Genomic DNA, 17269 nt, shown 5'->3' on the forward strand with positions numbered 1-17269 from the left:
ATTTAGCCAAACACACTTCAAAGAGCCAGGGGGTGACTGAAGGGGCAGAAAATATACCCTTAAATTAAAGTGCAGCATAATGAAAGGCAGAAAGTAATTGCTGAATCAAAGCTCTGCGATTTCTCATCTTCTTCTTTTCCAATCTCACCGCAATCAAGCAAATCTCAGATGGCACAGGACGGGTGGGCAGCCGTAAATATGGCAGCACTTCTAATTAAGTCTTCATGTTTCCTGCTTTATTGCACTCGGACTACACACTGAGGTAATAATTAAAGCCAAGGCCCTTTATGAATGTGTTTTATACCCTAATTTAATTACCTTTATTAATCAGAGAGAGACATAGGCCGGCGGAAAGGGAGAGTAGATTTGCGTCGGCTTGCTTATTTGTCTGAGCTGGGAGCAGGCGCAGCCGTGGCGATATTGCATTGTGCTTTTGGTGGCCCATAATTGGATCTGATAATGATAAATTATGGAACATTTCCTGAAGATAAAGCATCGCCCAGGCTCTTGTTTGGACTGGGGGTGGGGGGCGGGTGGGGGGCGGGTGGGGGGCGGGTGGGGGGCGGGTGGGGGGGTCGTATTCCCCAAGCTGGGGGGGGTACAGAGGGCGGAGGTTGGGGTGCGGAGGTTGGGTGCGGAGGGGGTATATGTGGGGGTGTTCATTGGCCTTTCGCCATCAATTACTTTTACATCCTAGAGGACGAGAGAAGAGAGAGAGAGCATAACAATAAACAGTACCTGGAGGGGTAGATAAGCTGCGGGCCAGCAGATCTCCTTTGAACCAAAGACACAGGGATGGGTTCGAGGAGACACTCCATCCTTTGAGTTCAATAAAAAAAATGAGCGACACGGACAGATGAAACAGGACAAGGCTCAGGCTGTCAGGCACAAACACATCTGCTACACAGACGCAGAGCGTCTTCAGAAAGGGATCTGAGGTACTGGTCTCCTGCTGCGTTCTCACACAACTCTGCTTCTGTGCCGCTCAGAAGGGAGAGAGAAGCAGAGAGAGAGCACACAAACATGACCCCAACACCTGACAAACTCTCCAAACCGAGGCTCTGACCACCAAAACGTCCAGTCGCCAGCTGTTAATTACGCTCACAAGATTGTTCCGTGCTTTTATATAAACACAACTGGCAAAATTTGCAGAAATAATAGTATTTCATGGTTCGGTCAAGTCAGTTTGATTTCCCGTGAGTCATGAAGCCACTCCGTTACTCAGGCCAAGCTGGCTCACCACTCGCTGTGTTAGGAGACAGTTTTATTACCACCTAGTGACCAAAAAAGAAAAATAGAAAATTAGAAAATTGACCTAAGATCAGGACCATCTATTATCTCAGGGAATTAAAATTAGCCACGCTGTTAGACTCATACTGGTTTTTGATCAGGTGGCCTGTTACTTCACCTCTGCTTGACCTTTGACATCTGAATGAAACAAACTAGAATTCAATAAATTATTAGTAATTTGTGGTTTTGGAGGAAATTGCAAGAAAAATAGGGTGCATCCTTACTCTCAGTAGAAGTCTAACTGCAGTTTGCAGTGTCCTTTCAACACAGCACCGACCAACTGTCATTTACCCTCTTCAAGTCCAAACCCTGACCAGATCCTTAACACACAAGCTGGGAACATCTCACTTCTATCACTTTTATATTGAAGTCTGTCAGGCCATGGTCTGCCTGTGTGGTCAAATACAAACTTCTCCACCCATATCGTTCTATTTTCACTGCCTCGCTCAGTCGCTTTGGGTCAAGGCTGGCAAAGCTCTCTGGTATTTCCAATGTGCAGCTTCATAAAAAAAGAAATCTAAGGGCAAAAAATTTTTTCTGAGGTCTGTGGCTGTTTATCTTTTGTTGGGCACGTAGAACATTGTTTATATCATTGTCTCACAAAGTGTAACCGATCAGGACCTGAGTTATTTATACAGTGACAAAGTAACGTTCCTAACATCAACATCCACTAGACAGGATGAGTAGCCAGCTCTTTTTCTATTTTTGTTCAACTAAAACAACCCCAATGGCGAGTGGATTTGCAACACCTAGCAGGTAGGTTACAGTGACTCACTTGTTCCTCACACTCATCCCTGCAGGCAGAGAGAATAATAGACTGTTCCATTCTTTTATGCTGTCAGGAGCATTTTAATTTCCTTCCCTCCCTGAGGACGACAAAAGGATACTGGAGCTGGAGAGGAACCAGGCTGATCTCTTATTATTGCCAGGGCCACAAGTGACGGTGGAGTGAGATTGCACGTTTAACTCCTTGGCTTCATTACGGGCAACATTTAAGCCAAGAAGAGCAGGGCCCGTTTCCAAAGAGCGGGTGTGTAATGAGAGATCACAGACAAGGTTTTATCATACGCAATAAAACATGAGAGCTGTGTGTTTGTTAATAAGATCCCCTGAGAAGCCGCGAGGGAGAAGGAGACAAGTTTCTCAGATCAAAGAACCGTCTGCTTGAGAGAGAGAGAGAGAGAGAGAGAGAGAGAGAGAGAGAGAGAGAGAGAGAGAGAGAGAGGGGGGTGAGAGAAAGAGGGGGTGAGAGAGAGAGAGAGAGAGAGAGAGAGGGGGGTGAGAGAAAGAGGGGGTGAGAGAGAGAGAGAGAGAGAGAGAGAGAGAGAGAGAGAGAGAGAGAGAGAGAGAGAGAGAGAGAGAGAGAGAGAGAGAGAGAGAAGGCGAGACAGGGGGAGAGACAGGGGGAGAGACAGGGGGAGAGAGAGAGGGGGGGGTGAGAGAGAGAAGGTGAGAGATAGAGAGGAGAGAGGGAGTGAGAGGAAGAGAAACAGAGGAGAAAGGGAAGACGATACAAAGAGGAGAAGAAGGACAGAGGATCCTCTCTGTAACTAACGGAGAAAATGAGAAGAGACAATGACAAAGGAGAAAGGGCGTATCAGAGATTTGGAGGAATGATAGAGTTGGCTGGAGAAAGACACATGCTCCTTTTCTATCCTACCCTTACCTTCTGTGTTTCCTCGGGTTTTATTCCGTGCACACACTCCATCTATCATTTAGCAAGCAGCTGACCAGTGATCATCTCAGGGCCTTGGCTGAAATACCCATCTATATGTTTCGGTTATCTTCCTCTCAGTCCATCTTCCGTAAACGGGTCAGACATCAGGATCCGCCTCTCCTCCACCTGAGATCAGCCCCTAGGGGAGCCGTATACTTATTGGCCTTGCTTCACGCTGGCCAATGAGGGAAGACCCTGGTGCACATAGTGCCACCACAGCTGGAGAATCTGATTTGATTGTGCTAGAGGGAAATAGGGAAAAGGGCAGGGGGGGGGGGGGGGCGGGGGGGGATTAATATTGAGACCATTCAAATTCATTTAATCTTATTTGTGGTTGTCTGGGATCTGATTTGTGAGAACATTGAACCAGGAAAACCCATGTAGTATTCCTTTTCTCTATGCCCCTGAGTACGGCTGGAATAAATATATTTTGTGAAAAACACTTCCATACAGGCTCATTCCAAACAGTGATAACATTCACTGACTGATTGCATGCGCACCTTACTTTCATCGAAAGGGTATTCCTTGAATACGGACATTTGGAAGTGTTCTTCTGAATAAAGCATAGACGAATATATTATATTTAAAGGATCTTGACAACATCCCTCTCTATGTGACCTATGCCAATGTTGATGATTGGCACTGCAAGCAATTGGTGGATCCTTCTTCCATTTTATTTTTTCTCTTTCCAACCAATCAATACGCTCCCAGAAGTACTATATGCATTGACAGCTGCTGTTCTGTGGTGATGAAGAGGTTTCCCTGGCAACCCAAATTGTCTTCAATCACAAGACAGAGATGGAAGTCCTTGTATTGTTGGCGTCTCACCAGTGCTGGTTGGTGTTCAGCACTGGAGAAAGAACGAGAATACCATCTAACCATAAGTTTGAAATTTATGGAGATATTAAGTCCTCATTGGTGACACGTCAGTGACCATCAAGGTAAATCTAGGTAAAGTCCAGCAAGGTGTTGCATGACTTTAAATATTTCACCCTAGTTACAGGGTAAGGAAATAAACATTAAAAATGATTTGGACATTTGAAAGGATATGGACAAAACATAGCACTTTCTGCTTCAATAAAGCTCTAGCATAAACAACCTATTTAAACAATAGCATAACAGCCTATCTAAACGATAGAAAACAATGAATCATATCACGGCTCTTGACGGACACTTGAAGCCCAGTAACAAACAGATAGGCCTTAGCCTGCTTCCCCATGTACACTAAACTCCCTTATTTCCTGCTCCTGCTGCCCTTAATAAAGCAGTATTAATGACGTGCCAAAAGAACTGGCCACTAGCGCCCAGCTCGCCTCATCAACACAAGCCCAGGGAGGCCGTTCCCAATAAATAGTGCGGTAAACACACAATTAGAGGCGCACATATCGCCTCCCTTTATTACATCTCGCCAATTAACAGTCAGGGGCAACCTACTCGTTTGTATCACTCTCCGCCTGTAATCAGCAATTTAGTAATCGCTGATACGCAGAGGACTCCAAGTAATAACTGCAAGAAAGGAGAGTGGGAAGGGGGGAAAACGGACCTTTCTTTGCCCTCATTCCAGTTGTCGGAGCTCTCTTCTTCAATCCCGCCAGTATCTGGAAACTCCTCTCGTTATATATATTTCGATAATCTGTAAAATTTAGATGACCGATTTGCTGTAGGCCTACCTTTTAGTGTGCTCTGATGGGACGAGTTTGACAAATATCATTAAGACCACTGTGCTTTAGAAAAATAAACACTCTGTGTCCGTCATAAAATAAGATGATGAGAAAATCGACAAGGTAACTTCATACACAGAAATGATTTCTGAACCACATGCAGTATACCTCACTAGCCTATGGACTGCGCGTGCTTGTACGTCACGTTGTGTGGGACTGCCATCTGGTGTCTAGTGTACAGCCTAATCTGTGGATGAAAAATATTTCACACAGTTTATACAACTGAAGGCAGGCTGGCATTAACTGTAATGATTTTTTTCTGAAGGGAGCAATAAGTATGATAGGTTGTGTCCGTTGTTTGAAGCAGAGAGAAAGAGAAATATTTTGAGTTAGGGAGTGATGGTCTGTGCCAACAAAGTTGACAATATCAACCTGTCAACCTATATGCCTGGGGTCTGCTTTCAAATACTGTACTTGCCAAATTCAAAATAAAATAACATTACGGTCTATAATTAGTGTTTTTTATGATTAGAAAGGATTCTGTTAGTAAATATTTAATGATATGGGGTTAAACGTCTCATGTCTTATTTTGAAAGCATGTTTCCGTATGAAGATAGTCTAGTGTAATTCGGAGATTGGCCGCTAGAGGAACCGGCTAGTTGACAGTCCTGTGTTGATCACGTGATTTGTGTGACAGGGAGCAGCATGGCTGACATGCATGTGCAACCTCAAAACAAACTCCAGCATTTCTTCAGTTAGCTGAATATTCAATACACCGATATCGTGCGAGAGGCCGGGCCACCCGGCGCCCGATTACACCGCAAGATGGACGAGGAGAATAAGCTTCAATTTCCGTCCCTACCTGCGTCTAAGGAGGATTTACTTGTACGTGCTTAGTTAGCATGCTAGAAAGCTAGCTAGCTAAGTAGCTAAAGATTTGGAAGATGGGTGTTGTAATCAAGTACGCTAATGTTAACTGGCACTAGCTAAGCAACATAATGTTTTTTCCCTTGTGTGTTACTGTACCTATCTTGCCAACTATATCTCTTTATAGTTGTTCCATGTTTGTTCTGCAATATTATTTTAGTTATAAGGTTGCCTAGCTAATCGTAGTAAGTGGTACAGATGTGTCGCTGTTCATATTGCTAGCCAATGTCTTAGCTTGCCAGTAGCTATCCAAACTGGTCAATACATGGTATTTATTCCCCCTTGTCATTAATCAGTCAGTCCCGATCCAGCTTGTACAGTTGCCAAGATCTTACCGCTTGGCACGTCAGCAAGGTTGAATAGCCAAGCAGTGCAGCAAACTTCTACGCTAACCAACTTGGTTTCTATGTCCACAGGATTGGGCGTATCCGATGAGACGTGAAATGCAGGTACATGGTGCTAGCGTCTGATGTTGCAAAGTTGGTTTCTAGAGTTAACATAGTTCAGTCTTATGGCTTGAGTAATTCACGTTTTTATTAAATGTATCTTCATTGAACATATTGGACCAATGCTTATAACCGTTGTATTCATAGCGTGATGCAATTCTAGCACTTGACATACCTAAACCGACAAAGGAGAATAATGTATGATGTACAGTAATGGTTTATTGACTTCCACACTTCATAGGAAATCTTACCAAGCCTGTTTTTAGGTCCTTATTCTGCTGCCATGAAGAGCAAGGTAATTCGACCCGGACTGTTTTTGTGTTAGTTTGAGTCACAGTAAATTGTAACAATGTACGTGACAGTCAACACTCTTTCCTTCTGTAGTTGTCCACTCTTGAACGACAGGGCATAACTCACGTAGTGTGTGTCCGTCAAGATATTGAGGCCAATTTTATTAAGCCCAACTTCCAGCATACCTTTAGGTAAGAGACAGACCAAGAATATATAGCAAATATATTATGTACTTAAGTAATATTAATTAATGCTGCTCTTAACAGTTTCATGTTTTTTTTTTTTATTAGATACCTTGTCTTAGATATTGCAGACAATCCTGTGGAAAACATTATAAGATTTTTCCCTATGGTGAGTTACATTTTTATATATTCTGCAGTGACGCACACACAGTGATCTCTCCTTCAAATACCATGGTTAATATTGATGTATTTCCTATTTCAACAGACTAAAGATTTTATTGATGGCTGTTTAGCTTCTGGAGGTAACATGTCTATCTTCCCTCTTCTCCTTGAAGATAAGATGTCTATTTGAGTTGGATGTGAACTATTGAAAATTAATGTTGTTGGAAAATATATTTCATTAGATTTGATCCCTGTTTTTTACACTTAGGAAAGGTACTTGTTCATGGAAATGCAGGGATATCAAGAAGGTTTGTCACATCCCACACTGCATACAATATTTAAACTGATAAATTTTCAAACTATAACTGCTTTTCAAACTGGGTATATTATTTTTTAAATGTCCTTTCAGTGCTGCCTTAGTCATTGCCTACCTTATGGAGACTTTCGGGGTCAAATACAGGTGAGACCTGAAGTTAAGTTACATTGGTTCGGTGGTCCATCAATTTTTTATTTGACAATGTAATTACAGTGAGTTTAAACCATCTGTGCTTCAATCAAACATCACTTACAGGCTTGATGTTTGAATACTGGTGTAAACTAGCTACCTAGCTTAGACTTAACAAGAGACATAAACCCAATGATCAACTGCGTAGGGTTGTATACATCTCCAGATTTCAAATGCAAGCCTTTTCAACCTTTCTTCATCTCAGATAATTGAAATATGATCCATGTTTACACCTCTTCTCGTGTCTCTTCTCCCACAGAGATGCTTTCAGCCACGTTCAGGAGAGGAGATTTTGCATCAATCCTAACGTTGGGTTTGTGCATCAGTTACAGGTAGGCTACTGAGAAAGACCCATACTTCAACCGCCTCTGGCTTGGGATGATTATGAAGATTACAGCTTAGAAAAGAACCCCACAGGGCTTGAAGTGTTTGTTTAATGGCCAACTTATTTACCCTTCTGAATGAGCAAACCTCTGGATCTCACAGTCATGTGAAATTAATATAGTCTTTGTTACATTTCTGTAGTATTCATTTCAGTGGCTTGTGTTTCCAGGAATATGAAGCGATCTACCTGGCTAAGCTGACCATCAAGATGATGTCACCGATACAGCGCGGCAGGTCTTTTCCCCTGCAGGCTGGTATGCCAGGTAAGGGCTCTGTCAGGCCAAATGGTGTCCTAGGGCCAAATAGTGTCCTACCTGACGTCACAATGCCGTTCCGATGCAAGGACGCGTCCGTCGCTATGCCGACCTTAAATTCCTGAGATATCTACGTGTGCTAGCAGGAAACTGTCATGGTTGCTATACTGGTTACTAGGTAGGAAGTTTTGTATTTAGGCTTATTTAAACCAGTTTATTCTACTATACGATTTAAAGTTTTCACTCCTTCGATAGCTAGTGCTAGCTAGCTAGTTGTTTTCGTATAAAAAATTACTTAGCATCAATTTTAACAGACCGGGAAGGCAACACGTATGCAATGATGCACTCATGACAGTTTCCTGCTAGCACGCGTAGATATCTCAGGAATTTAAGGTCGGCATAGCGACGGACGCGTACTTGCTTCGGAACGGCATTGTGACGTCAGGTAGGACACTATTTGGCCTGACAGCTCCATTCAGGTTTATGACTGAAAGATTTCTGGGCAAAACCAAAAATGCAGTGTATCCACATAGGAGTTCCAATGCTGTGTACTTAAAGTATTGGTAGTTTTTTGGAGCTTTCCGCTGTGTCGTATCTTTATTTCTTTTTTTCTTTGACAGGGAGCAGGAAGAGAACACTAGAGGAGGATGAGGACTTTGGAGTTATGCAGGTCACTGCTGCACACAATGGATAAGCTTTCCAGACTAGCTGTGTGGCGCAGTGCACTCATTTTTTTTTTTTTTTTTTTTTACATTTGGGATTCCAAAAAATGTAAATATTTGAACTTTTCTAGTGGGCTGGGTAGCGGGGGGGGAGGGGGGGGGGATTGGGGTCTCAAGACCCCAGAACCGAAGGGGGTTGGAGAAGGTACATTTGATAGGTGCTTTTGTGTATAACGTTCTTTTTTTTTTCTTTTTTTTTTTTTGAGCTGTATGCACTGAAGTTTTTTGCAGTTTTATAATATTTAAAGCATTTACGCATTAAGCATTAAAGCATTTACAGCGGGACAGTATTGCAATGATGCACTTTTGATACTTGAATTACTACTACTTTTTGCCAGAAGGGGGCAGTAGGCGTAAGGGAAAGTACAGGAAGTCACTGCCCTATGATGTTGTGACCCGAAGAGGTCAAAGCCTTAGCTAGGAGGTGGGAGTGTTTAACAGTTCAGGCTCCCACTGGGATAGTATTATATCAATGATGGGGGACAAACAGATTGCCACACAGCCCCATTGCTCAATAAAAGAGATGGCTAATTGAAATGTGCTTTTAAGGTTGTTTTCTTTTGACCGTTCAAGTCTGTCTCTGATTTATTTCTGACAAACTGAATAGTAGCATAGGGGTTTAGCTATATAGTTTGGCATATATAGCTATATAGTTATAGCTATGTAGTTATATAGAACTTACCCACTTTCAGTTTTATACACATTGTCCAAACCCCATTAATCAATGAGTCTTTAAACACCAAGTTGGATTGAACATATACAACTTTATTTGTTTTAACCATTCTGTTTTTTGTTCCTCTTAATAAGAAAATACAAATGTCCCCAAATTTCCAAGAATAGTGACCAATAATCAAAGCTAAATAAATAAGCATTATTTTATGAATGTATTATCTGCCTCGAGACCAACATTTACATGGTTATTCTTCTGACCAAAATGCCAAAAATGAAATAATGAAAAATCTCAATAAAGATGCTATAGCCATGGTATATTGGTAACATAATAAATTAGCCTAGACCAATAAATACAGCATTGTCCAGCGTTGCCAAAGTAACCCTCCTACATAGTGTCCCAACCAGCCTCTGGATCAGTCTTGAGGAATTCAAAACATTATTTCCCAATAAAGAGAAACCTTCCCCTAAATAAATACATATATAGAATATTAAGAACAAAATTCTGATTCTGAATTAAGTCTCACTTATGCAAATAAACAAAAACCTTTAGGATGAAAAAAAAAAAAAAGATTTCTCCCATGCATTCCTTAGAATGTGCTTCTCGACACCTCAAGCGACAATTGCATGTGATTGCACACTCTGTAGTCCTAATGTTCTGGACAACATCGACACCTGTTCCTGTTGCTAGACATTGCCGTGGTGGAAGATCTCCCAGGTGAGGTAGCATTGGTCCCAGAGGGAGAAGACGGCATCGCTGAGTGGACCCCGGGGGTCTCAGGGTCGAATCCCACAGGGGGGACTGGGTCTGGACCTCATTCATGGAACCGACACTGCATGTAGGTCTCATTCGAGGCAGAGTAGCCAAACTTTTGGTAAAAAGCTACATTGTTGGGGGCACATTCCAGTGTTATTTTGTAACATTCCAACTTCTTGCTGAGAAGAGTCAGAGTCGACACCAAGCTACAGTTTGGTCAGAGAGAGAAGGAAACAGATATGAAGTTAAAACCCCAAAATTACAATACTTGTTGTATGCTTTAGTCATTAACTCATCTTTAGATTCTGGCTTTGTGTGTAAAGCTGCAGCACATTAGGACCACTCACAGTTTCCCCAGCTGTTTTCCCCTGCAGACGTCACTCACAACCACCTCTTCCACCCTTCCTCTCTGTGAAACACAGTTACAAACGTCAAACATTCTCAGAGGAATTCAAGGATTTAGCATTTGCATACGATAATCCCAATCACATTTAGTCATTTAGCAGACGCTCTTATCCAGAGCCAATCAGTATGACATTATTACTATCCTATCATATTATTACATGCACTATTTATTCAAGATTTGCCTTGTATAAATGTAATGTCTTCCCAGGGTAGATAGCAGTCAGATGTTTATGTTCTTTAGGGCCACACATGGCCATAAAGTCTAAGTCAAGATACATTTATGGCCTACTGGTACTGCTTCATTTTCACAGTTTGATTCCAGACATATATCTCAGGACAACGGCTGTTAACCCGGATGGGATATACAAGCCTGCCTCGGGTTGACTGTAGCTTTACTCTGATGGGCTTCTGTGGAAAGACTTTGCAACAGGCCGCCTTTGTGTCTTGAGTGTGTTAATTATTCGTCTATGGTGTTTCTCTCTTTCCTGTCAGCTGATTAATAACATAGAAATCTAGAACATAGACTGGTCACAACGTTACTGGAGTCTGTGTGACTCAGGTATAGTTGATTTCTGTTGTTCTATAGTTCTTACTTTGGCACACGAATGGATGAATTTGTGCTCAGTGATTAACGTAGCCGTGGCGACAATCTGCCGCAGACTGGTGTCCTCCACCACGACGACATAGTAGTCCCCAGTTTTCTTCATGTGCTCAAAGTTCTCTAAAAGACAAAATACACTGAATGTGTTAGTGCGTAATCAAGTTATTCAGGCCTATTAAACCAGATATTTAGCGAATAACGGTTACTTTCTGCAGTCTTTGAAAAAGTAATATACTGTATATAGTATCACATAATGCAATAACGACCATATAATATAATCCCAAATAGCATTAAGCACGACTAGCTTCCGTTGCCTTGAGAGAACAGAAGTAGGGCCAGGACTTACTGATGAACTGCTCTGGTGTGACATCTCCCACCTGGGTGAGCTGGGACAGAACCTTACAGAATCCTACAGAATGTAACAAACACACGGTCGACCATCAGTGGAGGAATGATGGCCAGCCCAGGCTCAAGGTGACACTGCACATTCAGACAAATTCCCTTCAGGTAATTATGACAGAATGATGATAATAGAAATCCTTGTAAAAGCCCTGATCTGCCAGTGCCGATGGGTAGGCTAAGGGGAACAACGGTGTCGATGCGCACATATGGAGCAGATTTATTTCAACAAAGTATCTCTCTGGGTAGACAGGGAGTATAGCGTTCAAATGTGGTCCTTCTACAAGGGGCATGCGAGTCAGCTTACCTTTGTTGATGTCGGCTGTGCAGAGGGGCCGGAGATGCAGACTCTCCCCAGGCTGGGAGGGGGAGATGGGGGGAGAGAAGGACACCGTGTTGCTGCTCCAGTCCAGTTCCTGGAGCAAGGACGGCTCAAAGAGAGGCTTCTCATCCAGCAGCATCTCTCACACTCTGTGGATCACACACACACACACACACACACACACACAAGCAAGATATCTTTACACTGGCTCATATACACGCCCCGTTCTAACTCCACACAGAGCACAATCAAATCAAACAAACACATGCCACCGACACAGATATTAACCCTTGTGTTCTCCTCGGGTCGTTCTGACCCATCAGTCATTGTGACCCACCGTCGTATTGCGACAACTTTACCGCATACAAAAACAAAGTGAAGCATTTTCTTTTAACCGTCGGGCTGTCTCAGACCCCCCACATTGCGAAGGTTAAAAGAAAAGTATTTTTATTTGTTTTTGTATTGGGTAAAATTGGGTAAACACAACGATGGTTCGTTATGAACCTTTGGGTCATGTGACCCGAAGGCAGCACGAGGGTTAAGAAGTGCATTGGACTTTGACCCTACAAATATGCTCTTTGTGTCTCTTACATTTTACATTACCTACCTTCCAAAGTAACATACAAATAGTGCATAGAAAGTATAGAAGGTTAAGGATACAGGGTTCTAACTCCATTTCGGTGATCAGACCAAAAAGTTATGGAATCTGGTCCAATGTTTGCTTTTTGTTTAGAGCGAGGAGTTGACACAGTCACTTGTGTTCAGGACAGATCAACGTTGAACTTCCTCCTGTTTAGGACATGTAACCGGAGACGGACCATGCCCACAATTGACACCTGTACAGCAGGTTCTCACCTAGAAAAGGGCTGCTCTAAACTCCACTTCTTGGCCCAACACGGTCAGTGAGATTAATAAGGTGTCTCCCTATTTTACGAGATAAAATATAAAGAACTGGCTACCACTAACCTAGAGTGTGTTGCTTGTACTGACACGTTTCCATGCATGGGCCACTACACATATCCCACAATTCCCAATAAATGTTTTCCAGCTCGCTGTCAACACTATTGTACAGTTTAAGCAAGCGAATGCACTACTACTAACATTTGCTAATAGTATTAATCCTATCCTATTTTCGTTACGAAATACAGCTAGCTCGATAGCTCATTTCAGCAACCATGTAAACTTGTTGAAGACTGCTAACGTTAGCTAGCTAAAAACAGCACGGAATAAATAATAAGTCGCTTCCAAGTCTAGGTAGGTACATAGTTACTGTAGTGGTCATACCTACTGTAGTCGATATGTGTTAGCTAGCCTATTCGCTACAGTAAATATCAGTAAAGAAAGTTAGGGTTACTAGTATCGTTTATAATGTTGGCTCTAACTAGTCTAGCTAGTTATACAACCAAAACTCGCAACAGACACATTGCTAGCTGTCCAGACACCCTGCATTGTACGAATTTAGCTCATTTTTGCTAGCTGGCAAGCATTGTACTTACAGTGACATCAATAAAAGGACACGTGAACGATATGCCTCCGAATCAAATGAATGAGCTCTTGAGTTTCTCACTAGTTTTACATCGTTGATCATAACAGCATAAATGTTCCTCCTCTCCTTCTCTCTGACAGCACTCCAGTATGACGTGGCAGAAGGGCTGGGGTGAGAAGGCGCGGTTCATTGACGTCGGCAAATCCAAAGTCTCCAATGTTAGTGGGAACTATGGTAACTTACTATATAATTAAAGCAATTGTCATTTACACAGTAAGAATATAAGAATTAAATAAGAACCTGTGGTCAGATTACGTTGGTGGTTGGTTGTTAAGAATTCATACATACATATGATTCAGGACGAACTAAAGGCATGAACAATTGGAAGTTTGTGGTTTAACCCTCGTGCTGCCTTCGGGTCACATGACCCAAAGGTTCATAATGAACCATCGTTGTGTTTACCCAATTTTACCCAATACAAAAACAAATTAAAATAATTTTCTTTTAACCTTTGCAATGTGGGGGGTCTGAGACAGCCTAGCTGTTAAAAGAAAATGCTTCACTTTGTCTTTGTATGCAGTAAATCTGTCGCAATACGACGGTGGGTCACAATGACTGATGGGTCAGAATGACCCGAAGATAACACAAGGGTTAAAAAATCTTCTGGATGATGTGTTCACTAATGGTCTGGTCTGGCTAGAGAATTTAACTTTGCCAGTGTTTACATCCTAACCCAATAGACAACAATCTGGAGTTCATTATACTGTACTGCTTATGTTTTTTTCAGCAAACTTTTCTTGAGCACAGAGAGGAGAGGGATACTCCCTAAATGACTGACCACTGAAGAATGAGAAAATAAAATAAACAAAAAGTTAAAGAAACTGAGAGGGAACACTTAATTCTCACAATCAGGGATACTTTTCAAAAATCTTTTATCAACCTTTCAAAACTTTGTTTTTCAAATCTTTTTCCCAAAAAGGTTTTCTACCTTTTGATACTTTTCTTTCGAAACTTGTTTTGGAAAATAATCTTTAAACTTTTCAAAACCTTTTTTAGAAACTTGTTTGCCAAGAGAAGACATGCCTCTGCAGTTTCTCTCCATTAACAAATACCTTCTTTCACTGCTTCTGAATACCTCTATAGTTTGGCCTGGGGCCCTAACAGGGAATCTGACCAAAATGGCATAGCTGCCTAACTGTAGTTCAGACAATTTCCTGTACATTTAAGAGCAAGTGCACTGACTCTAAAGTGTAATCCTGTAGTTTTTTTTTTGTAAAACAATAAGCAGAATGTTAAACAGGTATGACTTTATCATCCTGAGTCTTAATTTACAGAGAGCGGGTTACAGCTACCACCTGCTGGCCAAGTATGTAAAAATCCTCTACATGCCATGGTGGACCCTAGTCTATATCCTCCGTGTGTGTGTGTGTGTGTGTGTGTGTGTGTGTGTGTGTGTGTGTGTGTGAGAGAGAGAGAGAGAGAGAGAGAGAGAGAGAGAGAGAGAGAGAGAGAGAGAGAGAGAGAGATAAGAAAGACTGGTGCTAATAAACGACAGTACATCTGCTCCTATAGGACGCAGCAACAACTTCCTGAGCCAGCTAAATCTTGGTAGACCTTGTCCAACCTACACCTGGAACTGTCAAGGGACTAGCCTCTCTCAAGGCATCCAAATCAAATTATTTCCTAACAAATCACCGCAGCAACAAAGTGGAAGCACTTCAATCTAAAGGGTTCACTTTGTGAACTGTGTCACCAGTGAGCATGCCTGCTCTGCTCTGTAAGACTAGCTGTGTAGGCACCACACGGGCACAACATTACTGGAATTTCTCTTTTCTGCTATTGATTTTTTTTTTTAAAGAGGGAGTTGGTGGGGGGAGGCTTTGAACGTTTACATGAATAAAAAGGACATACAAGCCGTTTCTAACGATTTTGCCCTCCGTGCATTAGAGGTCAGGGGAAGGCAGCAGGATATGAGCAGGGAGATAAGTCACCATGGGGGAATCAGAGATAGAAAAGCTGTCAGTCGTTCCCAGTCTGTCCAGCTGGTATTGACTGCTTGCTGCTCTGGATGCAGGTGCAGGCAGGGTTTCCGGTAGACACCATACGTTGAGGATTAGCTTTTTTTTAATGTCTCTGATACTAGTGATTCTCAAAAGGAAATATATCCCTGTTAGATGTTGAACTGCTATTGAATAGGTTCCGTGTAAGCCTGTGTGATGCTTGTTGCGCTTGCATGTTTTGGCAAACTCAAATAATCATAATAATAAAGATATTCCCATCTTCGACGACCACAACAACAGCCTATAAGCACGATATGCTTTAATGAGGTGAAGTATAACAAAAAAATCCAGAAAATAAAAGCACGCAAGCAGTGTGGGCAAAACGCTACCGTAATAGTGTTGTTCCCTGACCCATCACACTGTACCAGGGTGACAGTGACCTATGGTCCAATGACAGCCATGGGTCTGGTTCTAGTTACTGTTGACGAACAGCCGCAGCAGCCTCTAATGTGTTGCCTGGCAACACGACTGAGAGGTGAGGCGGGCAGCAGCAGGGTATTGACTGGAGCTTGCGGGAAACAGGACTGGCTGTAGGCATAAATAAATATCCCCTTCAGAAAGATGATACACTAGTTCACATGACTCCAGCATGGATGGGGCTAGTGAGTGGAGATACATATCAAGGAGCAGTCTGTCTGTGTCTCCCATTAATGATGAGTCTGGGATGGGCTCGCATGAATAGGGCAACCTGCAGCTCTTTTAGCTAACAATCAAATGAAGATATACACTTTCTATACTCCTTGGAAAAAAAAAAATTGGCGCAACAAATCTGTGCACATAAAAAAATAACCAGTCTAGCCCTCCTGTTGTGTTCCGGTCAAAAGTGACTGATTTACAAGTTTTCTCCCTGGAAAATTGTTGTTAATTTATTCTGATTGTGTTTTGTCGGAACAGGAAGTGTTAGTGTTTGTTTTGTGTCGGAACAGGAAGTGTTAGTGTTGTTGGAACAGGAAGTGTTTGTGTTGTGTTTGTGTTGTGTCGGAACAGGAAGTGTTAGTGTTGTCGGAACAGGAAGTGTTTGTGTTGTGTTTGTGTTGTGTCGGAACAGGAAGTGTTAGTGTTTGTGTTGTGTCGGAACAGGAAGTGTTAGTGTTTGTGTTTTGTCGGAACAGGAAGTGTTAGTGTTTGTTTTGTGTCGGAACAGGAAGTGTTAGTGTTTGTGTTGTTTCGGAAAAGGAAGTGTTAGTGTTGTCGGAAAAGGAAGTGTTAGTGTTTGTGTTGTGTCGGAACAGGAAGTGTTAGTGTTTGTTTTGTGTCGGAACAGGAAGTGTTTGTGTTGTCGGAACAGGAAGTGTTAGTGTTTGTGTTTGTGTTGTGTCGGAACAGGAAGTGTTAGTGTTTGTGTTGTGTCGGAACAGGAAGTGTTAGTGTTGTCGGAACAGGAAGTGTTAGTGTTTGTGTTGTCGGAACAGGAAGTGTTAGTGTTTGTGTTGTGTCGGAACAGGAAGCTGTCTTCCCAGCTTGGAGGCTGGGGCAGGGGTGAGGGTAGACACTGGGGCAAGCACAGGGGCAGGGGTAGAGGCAGAGTCAGGGGGAGTGGGTGTCTCAGGAGGGCGGGCAGGTAGTAGCAGCTAGTGAACACCGGCCTGGTCTAGTAGCAGCTAGTGAACACCAGCCTGGTCTAGTAGCAGCTAGTGAACACCAGCCTGGTCTAGTAGCAGCTAGTGAACACCAGCCTGGTCTAGTAGCAGCTAATGAACACCAGCCTGGTCTAGTAGCAGCTAGTGAACACCAGCCTGGTCTAGTAGCAGCTAGTGAACACCAGCCTGGTCTAGTAGCAGCTAGTGAACACCAGCCTGGTCTAGTAGCAGCTAGTGAACACCAGCCTGGTGTAGTAGCAGCTAGTGAACACAAGCCTGGTCTAGTAGCAGCTAGTGAACACCGGCCTGGTCTAGTAGCAGCTAGTGAACACCAGCCTGGTCTAGTAGCAGCTAGTGAACACCAGCCTGGTCTAGTAGCAGCTAGTGAACACCGGCCTGGTCTAGTAGCAGCTAGTGAACACCGGCCTGGTCTAGTAGCAGCTAGTGAA

At 42.7% G+C, this 17269-nt stretch overlaps 2 protein-coding genes across 2 annotated transcripts; one reads left to right on the forward strand and one right to left on the reverse strand.

The window, feature by feature from the left end:
• The first annotated feature begins 5337 nt into the window (after positions 1–5337).
• On the forward strand, positions 5338–8614 carry styx (serine/threonine/tyrosine interacting protein). The gene is made up of 11 exons (XM_062446761.1): positions 5338–5553; positions 6012–6044; positions 6283–6336; positions 6426–6523; positions 6623–6683; positions 6780–6816; positions 6945–6984; positions 7086–7136; positions 7441–7513; positions 7735–7828; positions 8440–8614. Exons 1-11 carry the CDS (start codon positions 5494–5496, stop codon positions 8511–8513), a joined length of 675 nt encoding a protein of 224 aa, XP_062302745.1. The 5' UTR covers positions 5338–5493; the 3' UTR covers positions 8514–8614.
• A 671-nt stretch (positions 8615–9285) lies between these two features.
• On the reverse strand, positions 9286–13341 carry gnpnat1 (glucosamine-phosphate N-acetyltransferase 1). The gene is made up of 6 exons (XM_062446404.1): positions 13191–13341; positions 11680–11843; positions 11320–11382; positions 10966–11093; positions 10315–10376; positions 9286–10173 (listed from the first exon to the last, which is right to left on the reverse strand). Exons 2-6 carry the CDS (start codon positions 11831–11833, stop codon positions 10026–10028), a joined length of 555 nt encoding a protein of 184 aa, XP_062302388.1. The 5' UTR covers positions 11834–11843; positions 13191–13341; the 3' UTR covers positions 9286–10025.
• Positions 13342–17269: the final 3928 nt, after the last annotated feature.

Source organism: Osmerus eperlanus, chromosome 21 (genome assembly GCF_963692335.1).
Source record: "Osmerus eperlanus chromosome 21, fOsmEpe2.1, whole genome shotgun sequence".
Taxonomy (NCBI): Eukaryota; Metazoa; Chordata; class Actinopteri; order Osmeriformes; family Osmeridae; genus Osmerus; species Osmerus eperlanus.